This window comes from Macaca fascicularis, chromosome 5, assembly GCF_037993035.2.
Source record: "Macaca fascicularis isolate 582-1 chromosome 5, T2T-MFA8v1.1".
Taxonomy (NCBI): Eukaryota; Metazoa; Chordata; class Mammalia; order Primates; family Cercopithecidae; genus Macaca; species Macaca fascicularis.
Window position 1 is genome coordinate 59,872,799 of NC_088379.1, and position 18,233 is coordinate 59,891,031.

Here is an 18,233-nt window from a genome sequence, read left to right on the forward strand (position 1 = left end):
AGTGACAAGGAAGGAAAACAGATGGTTTTGACTGTCCAGGAAGTACATAAATCACACATATACAAATGCATTACAATTATTACTATTAAAACAGCAATGATGAGGTTCTACTATATAGTAAATAATAATTGAATATATTGTGAAGTTATGCAAAAGATAATACTCTGCTAAAACAAATACAAGTTGTGACGTTAATAGTGATCAGAAACAATATTTCAAATGAGCATTCTTAAGCACAATATTAGAAATCCAGTTTACATAAAGGACTTTTGTAGTATCATAGAAATGCTTTCTCCAAGTTATTTAAAATATCTGACATTAAAAAGTGTTTTGCTCACTTAGCCCAGAACAAATTTCTGAAGAAAGCAATGAAAACTTCCTGTTTCTGATAAACTCAAGGTTTTCAGAAACATTTAAAATTTACATTCTCGCCTTTTTTTTTTTCCCCATGTATCAACTCTTTTTGTCAACAAAAACTTTTCTGAGGTCTGCACAGTTGTACAATAGATAACCAGCCGCCCCATCCACACAGAAGGTGGGAAAGAAAAACCCAGCTATGATTATTTGGAATTTAGCTCGGTATAGACCCAATCAGGGTTCACTGATTTGCTCCTCCAACAGATATTACCTGAAACGGGCAGCAAGGAAAATTAGATAGTTGGTCAAAGGAAAGAAAACATTCCTGACATTTCATAGCAAAAGTGAAGTGACTTTGAAGCAGTGTTATTCCCTGAATGCTGCTGCTGCTTCATTGGACTGCCAGCCCCTTTAGAAGGAGACAGGCAAACTGCATTTACATTGCAACAATAACCGGAGAGTTACTACCTTGTTTCTTTTCTTTTGCATAGGAGTAACTCTATCCTCCACTGAAACTCTTATTGCCTTCCTTACACTGATACCCTCCATATGCTTAACCTGATAACGATGTGCTCACATCCTTAGTTACTGCAATTGTATAGCATTTCTTCAAGGTAATATAAAGAATAGTGGATATTTAAAAAATATAGAACCTTAGAATAACATTTGAAAAGGCCTATGTCAAATACTAAATCACATAATTAAATTTTTCTCTGGTTTGTTGGAAAAGATCAATTTAGAATGACATACACACAGTGTTAACATTCATCACAGTATAACATAATCAGAATTTCCCCTTGTCATTTACATCCTACAATCAAAGTCATAGAAACTATGTTATTTGGTCAATACTTATTTGTGTAATTGTATATCTTTTAATATAAAATGTCTTTCTGGGTTCTGAACATTCTTCTGAAAGTTTGGATTCCAAAGAAGGAAAATATTAATATCATTCGAACTTTCTCTAAGAATAACCAGGAAATAATTTTCCATGTAGGAGACAACCAATTCAACATTGTAGAGTTTAGAAAAACAGAGGAGTTAACAACAGTAAACAGCCCCATCCTTTCCTCTTTAAGTCCTACTTGTAAGGTAAAGAACAAGGTAAAATTAAAAAAAAAAAAGGTATTATCAACATTCATCAGCAAGTATTCACAGAATGCTCGCTGCAACACTAAGAAATTATGGGAGGTTATGTGACAAATGCAGGACATCATCACTGACTTTAAGGAGTTTATAGTTGACTTGAAGAAGACAAAGGCAAAAATAAGGAATAATTAAATTCTGCCTTATGAGATAGTTATTACAAGTACACTAGATGTGCAAAGAGCAAAGGTGGAAGGAATACTCTACAAATGACCTTGTCAGAATAAGCCTTTTCAAAGAAGAAAGGACTTTGAATCTACCTGGAAGACAGTGAGGGATTTAGAAAGCAGAGCATGGTTTCAGGTGGGATAACTTGGAAGCCTCTAGGACCCTTGATATTACTGCAATCTCAAACACAGGAGTGGAAGGATTGAGGATCTCAACAGCTTATAATATGGTTGTTGGGAAACACAATAAAATGGTTAGCCAGATTGTAGAGAGCCACTGGGGATTATTTGCCAGCAACTGTGAAGAAAGTGGTTTGTAATCTGGAAACCATTAAAAATTACTGGGGCAGATTCTCTGGTGCTTGACTGCCAGTGCTGGATTTTCTACTACTTAACTCATTCTCTACTTACTTTGCCTAGCTGCAAAATGGGAAGAAAATTTCTCTTCTCTAAGAATCAATGTGAGGCTCAAGCAATAATGAACATGAAAGCGTCTTGGGGGACAAAAATCATTTATACTATGTTAGTTTATATTACATTATACCATGGTAGAACGGCTAACATAGGATTGCTTTAGACAGACAGTGAAGCCTTCAGGATGTTGATATCATTGGATGAATTCTTTTATTTTAGTTGGGAACGAAAATAACAGAGTTTTTCTCTGCCACCTGGATACAGTGCAGGTAAGACAAATGGGTTTTGTTTAAACTGATGATAAAGAAGCAACTACGGTTAAAGTGCTGTGTCTTCAGTAGTTCTTGGTGCTGTCATACTCAACCTCAGAGAAACTTTGGACCATCCACGTTTGTACAAAGCCAACATCCAAGATGTCTATATAGGAGCCAGACATGGGCAATGGGCCAGAGTGATTTCCAAGGGAAGCCAGTTTAAGTGACATATTGCTTCCTGATTAGGTTGGGCAACCCAACAGCCCACTTCTAGTGGGGACTTTCTATCACCTGCTGGTCAGCTAAAGAAGTATTGTTTTTCTCCTTGTGTTCCATAAACAAGCTACAGTGAATTGATTCAGAGTGCAAACCAGGTGAGATATATACATTTATAAGACCGTCAGGAGAAACTGGCAATCTTGTCTCATGATCCATCTCAGATTTCACCATTTGGTGCCAATAACAAATTCACATGTTCACTTATGTTTAAAAAAGCTTATTTAGAACTAACCTACACACACACACACACACACACACAGTTTAAAAGTCAATAACCTATGTAATCAAACTGTTTTTTTTTTTTTAAGCAAAGGCTTATCCTATGGTTTATTCCCTGTGGTTAAGTTGAATTTAATTGCCCAAGATTTTTTGAAGTGTTATCACTTCACCAAGTGTTAACTTTTGTCTTTAGATACACTCTAATCTCTAAAATGTCAATAGACTAAATTTGCAGGCTGTTTTCTACAGATCATCACTCCCCAGAAAAATGAAGAATTCCATTTGCCAAGTCAGGTATGATGCTGATGACGGCAGGAAGCTGTGAGGACTTCTCATTTAGTTTCCCACAGAGTAAGGCCCATACCACCCAACCTTACTCAGCTAGTGAATTTCTGAAGTTTCCTTCCAGAATAAAAGTTGTAATGGTCTATGACACCTCTTTCTTGCTCACCAATGGAGGTGATGGATGGCGGAGTTAATAAAATTCCCGGAATCACAGGAGACAAGGGAAAGAATTGTGTTTCATGACTGGTTTCTCAATGCAATCATGTTTACTGATTACCTTTGCTCTGCCGTGAGGGCAGGGGTCTTGAGAACCAGCCAGAAGAGGATCGAGTTCGATTTCCATGAAAGCAAGCCGAGTCATTCCCATACCATAGCCATTCCTGCATGGAGCGAGACAGTGGAAGACCCTTAAACCTTCAGCGCTTTAACTCCTCCTCAGATAACAGAAGGGGAGAGGGAGAGGAAGCTGGAAGTTACTGCACCCTTCAATTTCAGGCAGCAGTGCAGGGCTCACGGGGGACTAGAGTAGGCCTGTGGGAACAGCCTTGATCACCAGCAATCACGAAACTCGAGAGTTCCAGAAGCCCGTGGGGAGCATTACCCTGCCATGAAGTTGTTGGAGGGAAAACAGACTGGGTGTTGTTGTGCTGCCAAATTGATACAAACCCCTACAAGAAGCTTTCACATGAGCCCCTCAAACTCATCAGCCTCCCACAGCATCTCCAAATGATGTCAAATACACACCTGGGGGTGGGTCCAGAGCTGGGGCAGGCCTGGGATCCCTAGCAAGCTTCAGCCTGTGCTTACCATACTACACCTCAGCCCCAAGTCGACCAAAACCTCTTCCAATTCAATAGCATAGCAACTGCCAACAGCAAGGTACCTTCCGTGGCAATTTGCTGGGTGGTTTTGGAAGATTTTTGTTTAACCACCTGGACACACATGTACTTGGTATACTACAAGTACAGAATTCTCAGTAAGCAGACTTACTCACCAAAGAAGGTGATCTGTGGGGAGTCAACAAAATTCAGTGGTAGTCCTTTTAGGCCACTAACTTCAAGTGGCAAGAGACAAGGGTCTCTTGTTATCATGTTATCTTGGCTTCCAATCCTGGCTGAAGTCCAGAGAATCATAAAGTCATTCAAGAAAGCTACAATGACCTGCGTGCCAGGAAGACAGGAAGGACTTTCAATTTAGAGCAATTCAAACATGCATAACATTTCCTGGATTAATAGTAATAATAATTAGAAAGGATTGACTTTGAGAAATTTTTCTCAAATCAAGGCTCCTGCTACTTTGGTTCCACCTTTTCTCTCTAGAAGGAGAGGAGCAGCATCTCCCGTAGGGCTGCCTGCCTCAGAAACGCCAGCATCCCTAGCCCCCTGAGGCCCAGGGCTTGAGGCCCTGCTGAATCACTGCTCCCTTCTGGCTGGAGCCACAGCTCCGTCCACCACGGAGCAGGGCCAGAATGTCCCTCTAGGTAGAGGTGCCCACAGCTCCTCCAGGCCACCCTCCCCACTGTCAGCCCCCCTCCCTCAACCTCTTCTTTCCACACTGCCCCCTGAATTCAGGGAATTTCTCCAGCGTCCCAAAGCTTGAGTTTCCTGTCAGTGGGGAGAGATGAATGTAGATAAAAGGAGTGCAAAAGGTACTAGGAAGCTTCAGTGCTCCGGATCTCCAATCTCTGCTGCTCCACTCAGTTCAGGAACCCTGGACCGCTCACAGCGATCTCTTGACCACTATGAGCCTCCTGCCCAGCAGCGCGGCCCGTGTCCCGGGTCCTTCGGGCTCCTTGTGCGCGCTGCTCGCGCTGCTGCTGCTGCTGACTCCGCCAGGGCCCCTCAGCCCAGGTGAGAGCGCCTGGCGCGGGGGACGCATTCAGGTACAGCAGTGCATCCCAGAGTCTGCGGGGCAGCTGCCTTCCAGGGAACTCACCAAGCAACCTGCCCTATAAAGGTGTCTCTCTTTCTTCCCCAGGTGGTTCTGTCGCTGCTGCCTTGAGAGAGCTGCGTTGCAGTTGTTTGCAGACCACGCAGGGAGTTCAACCCCAAATGATCAGTAATCTGCAGGTGTTCGCCATAGGCCCGCAGTGCTCCGAGGTGGAAGTGGTGTAAGTTCTGTGCTGCTCTGTCTATCGTGACCTTGGCAAGGGGGAAGTCCCGCAGCCTGGTTCTTCAACCTTGCTATCTCATGAGTGTATCTTCCTTTTCTTTCCTTCAGAGCCTCCCTGAAGAACGGGACGGAAGTTTGTCTCGATCCACAAGCCCCTTTTCTAAAGAAAGTCATCCAGAAAATTTTGGACGGGTACTTGTCACTTTGATCTTTGTGGTTTTAAAATCTCATCTAGGGAGACCATAGACTTCACAAGGTATTTACTCTCCGTACTATTTAAGTAACACTTTTCACGTTTAGAATTAAAAGGTTGTTAAATTGGGAACATTTTTCTGGATTGTCTTGGGAAAAACTTTATTACCAATCTTACATGTAATTACTTGAGCAATTACACACAGCTTGTCGCTAGTTATGCTTTGTGTTTCCCCATTGCTTGTATTGATTTTTGTATACTCCTTTTTTACCAAGCATTATAAACGCTGAGTGTTGACACCAGGGTGGAGTAGAAAGGAGTGCGAAAAATGATTAAACTAATATAACCTTTTTCTCAACAGTGAAAACAAGGACAACTGATGAAGAGAAATGAGTAGGCATGGAAACGTTTCCCAGTCTTCAGCAGAGCAGTTTTCTGCAGGTCTCTGGACCCAGGGAAGAAAAGAAGGAAGGATTTTGTTGTTGTTTGTTTGTTTGTTTGTTTTTCCAGTAGTTAGCTTTCTTCCTGGATTCCTCACTTTGAAGAGTGTGAGGAAAACCTATGTTTGCCCCTTAAGCTTTCAGCTCAGCTAACGAAGTGTTTAGCACAGTACCTCTGCTATTTGCTGTTATTTTATCTGCTATGCTATTGAAGTTTTTGGCAATTGACTATACTGTGAGCCAAGAATCACTGGTTGTTAATCTTTCAAAGTGTCTTGAATTGAAGGTGACTATTATATCTCCAAGAAATATTCCTTAAGGTATTAACTGAGAAGGCTGTGGATTTAATATGGAAATGATGTTTCATAAGAATTCTGTCGATGGAGATACACTGTTATCTTCACCTTTTTAAGAAATAGGAAATATTTTAATGTTTCATGGGGAATATGTCAGAGAATTTCCTTACTCTTGATCGTGGGATACTATTTAATTATTTTGTTTTAGAAAGCTGAGTGTATCGCACCTTATCTATGTAGAATATATTTCCTTATTCAGAATTTCTAAAAGTTTCAGTTCTATGGGGGCTAATATCTTCCTATAATTTTAGACATTTTTTATCTTCTTAGTATAGCAAACTGCCATCATTTACTTTAAACCTTTGATTTCACATGCTATTTATTAATGATTTTATTAGGAGTACTCTAATTCTGGTAACTAAATATATATTTTAGGTAGATGAAGAAGCGAGAAAACAGGCACATTCCTGACTGCTACTTTACATTAAAATGTATTCTTTCAGTTTTTAAAGTAAAGGCAAACTTAGCAATGACTTGTACGCTGAAAGTTTTGGAAACGTATCCAAACAATTTGAATATAAATTTACCATTTAGTTTTTAAAATACATAGCGACGTCATCGAGGTCCTAGCATTTCTTCTTGGACAGGGGACCAGAGAGGTCTTGGAATGTTGAAAAAAAAAAAAAAAAAGAGAGGTCATCCAAGGGATGTCCATTTTTTATCCCTCTGCGTGGGCTAGATTTTCCAAAATCATAATTTCCAAAATGCAGAAGGCCAGCATTTATGGTGGAATACAAAATCATATATAAGGTGGCCACACTGGGGCACGGTTCCTCCCCACTCCCACCTTTGGCCCCTTTCACAGAGTAGAACCCGGGTTAGAGGATTGCAGAAGACCAGCGGGGAGTGCAGGGAAGATGCCGGTCGGGTTTTTAGCACAGTTCATTTCACTGGGATTTTGAAGCATTTCTCTCTGAATGCAAAGTCTGCTCTAGTCCTGGTGGGACATACCAGGGGTGGCGGTGGGGGTGAGGGAAGATGCAGTAATGAAACTGGTTAGTCCATGTAGTCTTAATATCCTTGACAATGCTGTAAGTTTCTTTTTATAAATATTTCTGTTTAAGCTATTTCACCTTTGTTTGGAAATCTTTCCCTTTTAAGGAGAAAATGTGACCCTTGTGAAGAGGCTCGTAGGAAAGCTCCTCCCATTTTTTCTTTAAACCTTTAAATGGCAAATCTAGGTAATTAATGGTTGTGAATTTCTATTTTTGCTTTGTTTTTAATGAACATTTGTCTTTCAGAATAGCATTGTGTGATAACACTTAAATGGCAAAAACAAAACATAATTTTGTGCAATTAACAAAGCTACTGCAAGAAAAATAAAACATTTCTTGGTAAAAAGCATTTGTATTTATATATTATATACTTATATATAATATATACTTATTACATATTTAGCATTGCTAAGATTTTTAGATGCCTGTTGTGTACCTTTTAAAGGTTCTGACCATTTTGTTATGATGAATTACATATGCATTACATTCACTATATTAAAATTGTACTTTTTTATTATGTGTCTCATTGGTTCATAGTCTTTATTTTGTCCTTTGAATAAGCATTAAAACATTTGTAAACTTCACTTATTTTGTTTCTCCTTCCTATACTGTTACAATACATTTTACTTATCTTTAGTTCTATATAATTTCAAACACTAACTCTGCTCCTCTGTGCCTGGCAGAGAAGGCCGTCGTTCCCCAACACCATTGCTTTGGTTCAACATTTCTCCAAGCTCAGTTCCCCTCCAGTTATTCCTTCACAGCCCCAATGGCCTCTGGGGTCTTTGGAAAACACAAAGATTTCCTTCTCTAAATTATTCCCTATCTAAATTGTTTCCTAGAAATAAAATAAAGGTTTCTAAGTATGACAGATGATGTTCTTTCTGTCTCATCCCAATCCTGATAGGCACTTCAACATCCCTTGTCCCTCAAATTCACTATAGTCAGGTGTTTGGTTCCCTAACTGGGCATGTTCTTTCCTAGGCCCATGACTTTGCATTTGCTAGGGCCACTACCTGCATATAAGAGGAGGCTTACTCATCCTTAAGAACTCAGTTCAAGTAATATCTCCTTTGTGTTTTCCATGGCAGAGCTCATAGCTTCCAATTTGATGTTCCCATAACATCTCATTATCTGAATTACAACAAAAATACTGCATTGCTCTTACTTATTTATAGGTTTCTTCATCCACTCTAGCTCTCCCAGAGCATTAACCATATTATATCTACCTCTGCATCCCCAATGTAGCATTAATGCATGACTTAATGAATTAACAAGTTATCTCTATCTTCAGGCTTTCAGATGCTGTTCTAAATTCAATAACCTGGCTCATAAGAGGTGTTTTTCTTGTTGTTTGTTTGTTTTTTGGTGTTTTTTTTTTTTCGAGACTGAGTCTTGTTCTGCTGCCTAGGCTGGAGGTCAATGGCGTGACCTCGGCTCACTGCAACTTCCACCTCCCAGGTTCAAGTGACTCTCCCACCTCAGCCTCCTGAGTACGTGGGAGCACAGGCACCTACCAGCATGCCTGGCTAATTTTTCTATTTTTGTAGACAGGATTTCACCATGTTGGCCAGGGTGATCTTGAAATCCTGACCTCAGGTCATCGGCCCACCTCAGCCTCCAAAATGCTGGGATCACAGACAAGAGTCACCATGCTTGGTTTTAATTAAATTATAACTTGTTTACCCTCTTTTCGCCTTGTCTAGCAGTAGTCCAACAAGGGATTTGGCATGCACAATCCTCTCAATCTATAATACTTCCCCTCACTTTTACCAGGGTAATTACCATCCTTCCTTTTGGAATAGCTTGCCTTTTACTGCCTTGAGGAAACCTCTCCAACCCTCAATCCTACCTTTGACGAGGCCCCTTTTATATCCTCTCCTAGCACTCTATACTTTTCCTTCATAAAGTTTTCTCACCAAAGTTACTGTAGAGTTTATTGAGTCTATGTGTTTATTGTCATCTGTTTAGGGTGTCTCTATTCTAGCTTCATGTAATCTTCATGAGAGCAGGGACAATGATTATCAACTTCATCTCAGTTCCTAGGACAGTGCCTAGCACATACAAGATATTCAAAAAGCAAGTGATCTAGGCTAAACAAGTCCCCTTGTCACTCTAAAATTAAAAGGGCAATTTCATTTACATACACATTCTTAGGTATTTTAACTTAACATTTCCCTATCTAAATGACAAATGAGGTTGTCTCATCCCAACCCTGATCAGTACTTCAACTTCCCTTGTCCTCAAATTTACTATATAATTACCTAACAATAGGTATTTATATGAAATTGCTCTTTTATGAAACACAAGAAAAGGAAAGAAAGAAGATTAATCATATTAGTACGTATGTACATACATTCACACTCCAGTTGGATTATATTATACCTGTTTATTCTGGCATGTACTTGTATAAATTTGAATATGCTATGAGCCTTTTTTTCTGAGACAGAGTCTCGCTCTGTTGCCTAGGCTGGAGTGCAGTGGCATGATCTCTGCTCACTGCAACCTCCGCTACCGGGATTCAAGCAATTCTCTTGCCTCAGCCTCCAGAGTAGCAGGGACTACTGGCACGCGCCACCGCGCCCAGCTAATTTTTTTTGTATTTTTAGTAGAGACAGTGTTTCACCATGTTGGCCAGGATGGTCTTGATCTCTTGACCTCATGATCCGCCCGCCTCAGCTTCCCAAAGTTCTATTAGCTATTAATGGTTGGATTCCTCTTTGTGTGCCCCTGGCTTTAAGAGGTATTGTCTCCTCCAGGGGTACAGGACATCAAGTTTAAGTTGGATACAGATGGGGGGAACATTTAACACTTTGCCTGTGATCTCAGTGTCCCATACTATAGGATTGACTTGAGAAGTAGATAAGTTTCCCATTGTCTTTCCTCCCTTATCACAGGAAAGCAGAAGGAACAAACCGTCATCTGCCTTGTGATTTCCAAGACATACCACTGTTTGCAGCTGAGCCATCAAATTCCTTCCCAACAAAGGAGTGGGGCATTCAGGCATGAGAAGAAAGGTATGTGAGGAAACTAAAGTCTCTGAAGAGCAGCTTAAAAGGTAGGTAAAATGGCATGTATGGACTTGTTTATCTACCCCTGTGACCATACAGTTTTGGGGTGATGGAAGCCCATTGCAATGGGTTAAAACCGAGTAAGCTAGTCCATGTCCAAATGGAAGTTAATATTCTTTTCCTTTTTTCTTTTTTTTTTTCTCTTTTTTCTTTTCTTTCCTTTTTTTTTTTTTTTTTTTTTTTTTTTTTTGAGACCGAGTCTCACTCTGTCCCCCAGGCTGGAGTGCAGTGGTGCAATCTCGGCTCACTGAAACCTCTGCCTCCCACGTTCAAGTGATTCTCCTGCCTCAGCCTCCTGAATAGCTGGAATTACAGTCACCTGCCACCATACCTGGCTAATTTTTGTGTTTTTAGTAGTTTCACCATGTTGGCCAGGCTGGTCTTGAACTCCTGACCTCAGGTGATCCACGCACCTCGGCCTCCCAACGGGCTGGAATTACACGCATGAGCCACCTTACCCAACCCAAAAGTTAATACTCTTACCTGCCACTTCAAAGGTTACCTATGGCTCCTCTGGAGATATGTTCCATTGTCCATTGGGAGATGTGGCAGAAGGTCTGGTGGGCTTGCTTGGCTATTTCAGCCATCATTGGTTCAGGTGCCAATGGCTCCCTTTGGAGTGCTGGACATTTCCTCTTCCAATATCCAGTTTTTTTTTTTTTACAATGTACACACTGATTTATGCCCAAGGCATGGTGACTTGGATGCCCAGTTTTATGTGTTCCACCTTTTCGCTTCCCTTGTTTAGGCTAAGAACCAGGAGGGCAATCCCATGTGGGAGGTGAGCTTAAGGCTGCAGCCAAGAGCTGCACCTTTTGGGAGGTCCTTTTTGCTCTTTCTGCTTCCTATGTTCTGCCCCTGTTATTAAAAACGAAAAATGCCATATTCAAAAGCCTGGAGAGAGACTTCTTCAGCACCACAAGCAAGGAGGGATATGATAGGCCGCCAGAGGCTATAACTCCTTTAGAAGAAAGGAAATTAACTTTTGATACCCATGCATTGGTTCAGGACTTGGAAACTCATGGATTTGACAAAACACAAGCAGAAACTACAGTATCAGCACTAACTACTTTATCAAATGTCAGCCTGGATACTACCAATAAAAAGATGGTCACTCAAGCTCCGCAGGAAATAACAAGAGCCAATGGCTCATTTGGGCTCTATCAGGAAAGAAATGGGCATCCTAGAGAAAAGTGAATTCACAAATCTGAGAGCAGAGAATGAGAAAATGAAAACTGAATTAGACCAAGTTAAGCAACAACCAATACATGAAACCAGTTGAATCAGAGCAGATAATAAACTGGATATCAACCTAGAAAGGAGCGGAGTTGCAGACATGTTTACAGATTAAGAAAAGCAACTTAAGGAAGCAACTACAGAATTTACAAAAACGGATCCCCAAACCAAAAGTATTATTTCAGTGACCAGTAATAAAACTGATGCAGAAATTGCTTCCTTAAAAACACTGATGGAGTCTAACAAACTTGAGACAGTTCCTTATCTTGCAGTCTTGGTATTTAATTGCCTGGCAGTAGCATTGGGATTTTAGAGATTCAGGAAGTAGTATTAATACTCTTACTGCTGTGGCTGTTGGCTTCTTGGAACACCAAACCAGGAGAGATTGATTTGGAACATTGTCTGTTGCAGCAAAAATTTACTATACAAGATTATTCAAAGTATATAAGGACTAAAAAAGGAAATGTTTCAGAATGAGAAGAGATATTTTGTCTTTATTGTGTGTGTGTGAGTGTGTGTGTGTCTTTGTTATATTGAAAAGCTATAATTCAAACCTGGCTTATTTGAGATAGAAGAGCATTTTGTCCTTTTGATAGTTCATAGAAATTGAACCAGAGTTTTCTTGTGTTTGCTTGATCAGTTCTGTAAATCATACGGGATCTTGTTGGTATTGGCTGAATATTCGAAAATTATTCCCTAGCTTACATACTTATTACTGAATTAACTTCCCTGATAACCATTGTATAATTACATTTTTCTATAAAATAAAAGGTTATTACAACCACAACAATAACAATAACAACAACAACAAAAGCTAATCCATAGGAGTCTGGGGACCCATAGCTGCTGTTTGTAGTTTCATGCGGATATCAAGGTCAGATTGGGTTATAAAATGTACTCTCAAAGGGGTTGGTCCTTTTTTTTGATTCAGAATTTGTGTTAGTACATTTCCTAATTGCCTCAACTAAACATCCGTGACGCAAAACCGATCTTATCTTTACCCGTAGAAACTTCCTTAATCTTTTCAGAGTTAATAGGCTTTTCATCCACTTCTTCATCCCTTCTAATGAACAAGGAACCATATGAGCACCCTCCCCAAGTCCTCACTGCCCCTTTGATGATAGTTGCATTTCAGATCTTGATGTGGAACTTCTGTATCTCCTGCCTGATATATATTATGGTTAGGGCTATGAGCCAATATCTCATCTGTGTGGGTCCCAGCTGTCCCCAAAATGCAAAGTTTCTCTCCCACGGTACAACACAGAGACACCAACATGCAGATTCTGCCAAGTCAAACTATAATGGGAGTTAATTTCTCAAATTCATCTATGAATTTTCCTGGATCTTCAGAGAAATGACCAAACTTTTCTTTACGTAGAGCCAAATCAGACATAGAAAAGGGGACATGTACTCTTACAGTGCCTTCTTCCCCATTTGCCACCTCTCTTAGTGGACAAACATTTCCCTTTGGAGGTTGATAAGAGGCTCCACTACAAGTAGTACCCACAGGGCTAGGTTCCTCAGGGAGTGCTGGGAATAGAGTGGGACTAGATGGGTAAGGAGGAAGGGACTAAGGGGTCTCAGCAGAACTTTCAGGTGGACAGAGGTGAGAATGGGCTGACATACCTGAACCTTCCTAGCTGAGAGAAGGAGGTTCTGCTCCACCCAAAAGTGTCTGCTGGACTGTGGGGGCTTGCATCAAGGGATTGTCTAGTGTGTCTAGTTCTTTTTCTTCCTTTCCTTTCATCAAACATGCACATGCCTGTTGCAGGGTTTTATCTTGACTGAGCAGCAAAAATGCTTAACACGTGGTATTCATCCCATGTTTCATCTCACTTACAAAACAAACCAAGTGGAAGTGTAATCGAATATTATACTTATATTATTATAGTGCATAATATATTAAAATATTAAATACTATATATTTAATTATATGCTATATTATTAAAGGCTACATTTTCAATAGGAGACAATTTCTTTTGTTTTTCCAAATAATACTGAGGCCAAACAGTATTACACATAAACACCAATTTCACCAATTTTCTCCATTATTCCCATTTATTTTAAACTGATCTCAGTGTGGAAGGATACATCCTAGTGATAAGTCCTTTGGGATCAATGTTGTGGTTCCCATGAAGGAGGCAGGCGATGTTGAAAGAAAAGTTCCAAACTGGTGAGATTGTATTGCCACTGGCCATGTTCCACTAAAAAGGAAAGGAGACGTTTTTAAGGCCAGCTGCATTCATGAGGAGATCGCAGCTGAAAACGGAATTCTCTTATCCACACTAGCCAAATAATATACATGAGCTGAGCCATGACTCTTAGATAAACCACAACATAGAATCCAATGAAAGAAATGTCAAATAAGGCAAAGGAAATGAAGGGGAGTGAGATGGAAATGACCAGAGCAAGCAGGCTCTGGGCAATAGTTGCACTGTGGATTGGACAAGCAAAGCTGATTTGCCCGAATTTTGAAAAGATAAGAAATATTTTTAGTGTACAAACCAAACAAAACAGCAAGGAGAAAGGTCCCCTGATTTCTATCCTAGTGCTTCTCAATCACGCCTAGTGATTGCAACAAAACATAACCACACCTATGTAATCTTATTGCTTAAATACCAAATCTTCATCAGCAATTTTAGAGAAAGTTAAAATCTCTAAGATCAGTTAAATGAACTCTCCTGAAAATGACAGTAAACAGAGACAGTGCCCAAAAAATGGATACATGCAGCAAAGAGGACAAGGCAGATAAATACAGACACCATAGCAGTTAACATCCCCTGAGGCCAAACCTATTCTTAGCCAAGAGGAACTTTACTGAGAGGACCCTCTAACCCCACAAATCTTAAGAAGGGCTCTAACCTCCAACGTTAGGCCAGGAACCCAGGTTCGGTCAAGGGTCCTTGCCTTTTATTAAGAGGAACCTTTAATCCTCTCTGTCAGGAGAGACTCTAACTCCCCTAAGTTGGGCCTATAACCCAATCCCATCCGTTACCCTGGAACGCTAATGCATACCCAGAATCAGCTAATTGGTACTGCAGTCTATATCCTTTGGGTTGAGGGTCTCCTCAGTATTGTCCCTTCATGGTCGCCAGAAAGATGTTACCAGAAAGTGGTCCCAATCCAGACCCCAAGAGAGGGTTCTTGGATCTGGGGCAGAAAGAATTCAGGATGAGTCCACAGAACAAAGTGAAAGCAAGTTTTGTAAGAAAGTGGTGTAAGAACAGCTAATCCAAGGCAGAGTAAGGTGTTCCCAAAAGTAAGAGGAGGCCCGTGTTCACCCTAGATACAATGCTTGTTTATGTATAGAAGAAAACATGATCATGGGGAAACGTGCTCTGCTACAAGAGTTTGGGATAAATAATTAATTTTATTAAATACTATATTTTGCAAGAATTGATATTGGTATCTTTAAAGCAAAATTAGGAATGCTTCTGTTCTCAGGATAATGGGATATCAGGAAACTCCTAATTCCAATCTGTTTAGTAAATGTGATCAATATGTTCTCTTAACTCTAAACATCTAGAGGCTAGGAATCCCTAACTTTCTGGAAGTGCAGCCCAGTAGGTCCCAGCCTTATTTTTCCTAGCCCTCATTTAAGACGGAGTCACTTTGGTTCGAATGCCTCTGACTATGTTACTGTGGCAGCTAGAGAAGGAGAGGAGGAGACATGTCTAACACTAATTCTGTCATCGTGAGTCCTTCTTTGTGAGTCCTCCTGAGACACCTTCTCAGGTGTTCCAGAAGTAACTGAAGAGACATTGAGGGATGGTGGAGGTGTTAGACCCGCAATAGCACAGTGGGGGCAATCCAGAAAAACAGATCACACTGTTTGTCTTTCCTGGCTACCCATACAAATAATAAAGAAAATGACCTGTCCTGTCTTCGCCAGTGATGCTCCACTGCATATCTCCTCCACTCACCAATGAGTTCAATGGGTGCAACGGACAACAGCTTTGCAATTTTAGCTGCCTGTTACAATGCCTCTCTTCCTGAGGGCTTTCTCCAACTGGTGGTGGGAAAGCAGGCTTGGCAGACAGAGCTCACAGGCAGGATGGCCTGTGATTTCAAACCCTTAGAGGATGGGCAGAAGTTAATGGATGAATATTCAATTTTCCCAGTCTCTTGGTTAGATAATTCTAGAAGTTTCTTTCTCTTTTTCTCTCTTCCTACATTTCTGTATATATTTTAAATATTTTATATTAGAATAAAAGAGTATAAAAATAGAATAAAATAAATATATAAATATATAAAATGTTCCACTTCTCTCTTCATTATGATTATACCTTCTTTTAAGTTGCTGAGCATATTTGTAATAATTATTTTAAAATTCTTGTCCACTAGTTTATCATTTTATCATGCCTGATTTTATACTGACTTGATTTTGTTTTACTTATTATGGCTTATGCTGATGTCTGCAGGAAATTGTGAATTTTATGTTGCTGAGTGTCAATATTTGTTTTCCTTCTTTAGAGTCTTGGGCTTTGTTCTGTCAAGTAGTTAAGTCACTAGGGCTTCACCTTTATCTGTTTCAGACTTGTTGTTGAGCTTCATTAGGGTGGTCTAGAAATGTTCTTCACTCTAGGGTTTGTTTAGCTGTAGTACTAAATCATGGCCCTCCCGTGCCTTTAGTGTTGCTCATGAGTTCTCTTCTCTCTGACAGGCCAGACCTCAAATATCTCCCCACTCCATGTTGTCTGAGATTTCCTCAGCCAACAATTTTCTGGTTACTCTTTGCTTGTCTTAAGGAGTTTCATCCTATGCATGCGTGACTTAATATTGATCAAACAGACCCAATGGGACCTCAAGGCAGATTTCTGGAGCTCAGGTTTCCTGCACAGATCTCTCCTTCCTCCAACTCTCCCTAAACTTCTAGTCACTCCAGTTATCCTCTATTCAAATCTGTGCTCCCTCAACTCAGCAAGACTACCATGGTCTGCTTTGGATCTCTCCTCCTGCACAGTGGTCCAGAATTGCACCAGCAAAACATCCAGGGTGTTCATCGATCTCATCTTGTTTATTTCCTTTACTCAGGGATTCTAATGTTCCCCTGCTTGTTGTCTAATGTGTAAAAGGAGTTGCTTCATATATTCTTTGGATTTTCTAGTTCTTTAAGACAGGAAGTTAAAACTTCTGTTTTACTTCAATACGCCTCAAAATTGAAGCCTTAGTGGGACAATTCTGAGGACCACTGCACAAGGTTTGTGTAAGACTTAAGTCTTTGTATCAGACTCCATTTGGGGGGAGCCTGAACATATTGGGCCCCCCAGAAATTATACCTGACAGCAAAGGCTTATGACTACTATTTTATTATTTATTTACTTACATTTTTATTACATTTTAAGTTCTGGGGTACATGTGCAGAATGTGCAGGTTTGTTACATAGGTATACATGTGCCATGGTGGTTTGCTGTACCCATCAACCCATCACCTACATTAGGTACTTCTCCTAATGCTACCCCTCCCCCAGCCAACCCCCAACAGGCCCCAGTGTGTGACATCTCCCACCCTCATGTCCATGTGTCCTCATTTTTCAACTCTCACTTATGAATGAGAACATGTGGTGTGTGGTTTTCTGTTCTTGTGTTAGTTTGCTAAGAATGATGGTTTCCAGCTTCATCCATGTCCCTGCAAAGGATATGAACTCATCCTTTTTTATGGCTGCATAGTATTCCATGGTTTATATGTGCCGCATTTTCTTTATCCAGTCTATCATTAATGGGCATTTGGGGTGGTTTCAAGTCTTTGCTATTGTGAAGAGTGCCACAATAAACATACTTATGCATGTGTCTTTATAGTAGAATCATTTAAAATCCTTTGGGTATATACTCAGTAATGGGGTTGTTGGGCCAAATGCACCTACTCTTTTACTAAGGAGAACCAGGAGGAAGGAAAATGGGAAATGAGGCAGAAAATAGTGAAAGATCCTAATAGGACAGAGCATAACCACACTGGCTATTGCTGCAGACAACTGAGTTCTTGACCTCACAAAGGGGCGATTGTAAGTGTGAATTCTTCTGCAGAAACTGTAACCAACTCAAACCAAGGAATGGTAGTTCTGTGTTTACAGGAGAGTCACAAATCACCCTACTAGTGGGGCATCTTGGTTATACTTAATATTAAAACCTGGAATCTCAATGCATAAGGACCTCAAGTTGGGGGAAGAGAGTTTACCGAACTACATCCCGGACCTCATGTTGACCTGTGAAGAGGTTAGTACTCCTATCGTCATTTTTGTCCTCCACATTAGAAGTGGTAAATCTTTTCTTTTATAGGTGTAGTTTAGTTATAATTGTTCCTGCTGCTTTCAACAATCCCCAAAAAGGAAGCCGGATTGAATGGGAGATGAACAAACCAATCAAAGATTAAGGCCAGTCACTGATCCCTTGATAGCCAGACAGGAATTTGGTTCACAATATGAGATCACATAAATAAAAAACCAGTCTTCTTATTTTATAAATGGAATTGTGAAGTCTCAGAGACCTGCAAGGAGTTACCCAATGTCACAGAACTGTTTTATTACAATATTGGGGTAGATTTCAGTTTTCTGATGTTTAACACAGGGAGATTTTCATTAAAAGTAGATTATTTTCATGACTGCTAAAGATTGTTAGCTTGAATGCTGGTTGTAGAATTGGCTTTCTAAAATTTGTAGAACCAATGTCAGGGTTCTAAGTAATAACTAATAGCCATTTATACCATGAGCTCC

The 18,233-nt window shown here is 40.2% G+C and overlaps 1 protein-coding gene and 1 pseudogene across 1 annotated transcript; both read left to right on the top strand.

The window, feature by feature from the left end:
• Positions 1-4,862: 4,862 nt before the first annotated feature.
• Positions 4,863-6,373, top strand: LOC135970792 (C-X-C motif chemokine 5-like). The gene is made up of 4 exons (XM_065544589.1): positions 4,863-4,971; positions 5,099-5,231; positions 5,342-5,425; positions 5,788-6,373. Exons 1-4 carry the CDS (start codon positions 4,863-4,865, stop codon positions 5,804-5,806), a joined length of 345 nt encoding a protein of 114 aa, XP_065400661.1. The 3' UTR covers positions 5,807-6,373.
• Positions 6,374-11,395: 5,022 nt separating this feature from the next.
• On the top strand, positions 11,396-11,852 carry LOC102142999 (coiled-coil domain-containing protein 90B, mitochondrial pseudogene; annotated as a pseudogene).
• The last annotated feature ends 6,381 nt before the right edge of the window (positions 11,853-18,233 follow it).

Excerpts from the sequence above, each read along its gene's own strand:
- LOC135970792 (XM_065544589.1), top strand. The coding sequence starts at position 4,863 with ATGAGCCTCCTGCCCAGCAGCGCGGCCCGTGTCCCGGGTCCTTCGGGC. Across the intron at positions 4,972-5,098 it reads GCCAGGGCCCCTCAGCCCAG|GTGGTTCTGTCGCTGCTGCC; the intron begins GTGAGAGCGCCT and ends TTTCTTCCCCAG. Across the intron at positions 5,232-5,341 it reads TGCTCCGAGGTGGAAGTGGT|AGCCTCCCTGAAGAACGGGA; the intron begins GTAAGTTCTGTG and ends TCTTTCCTTCAG.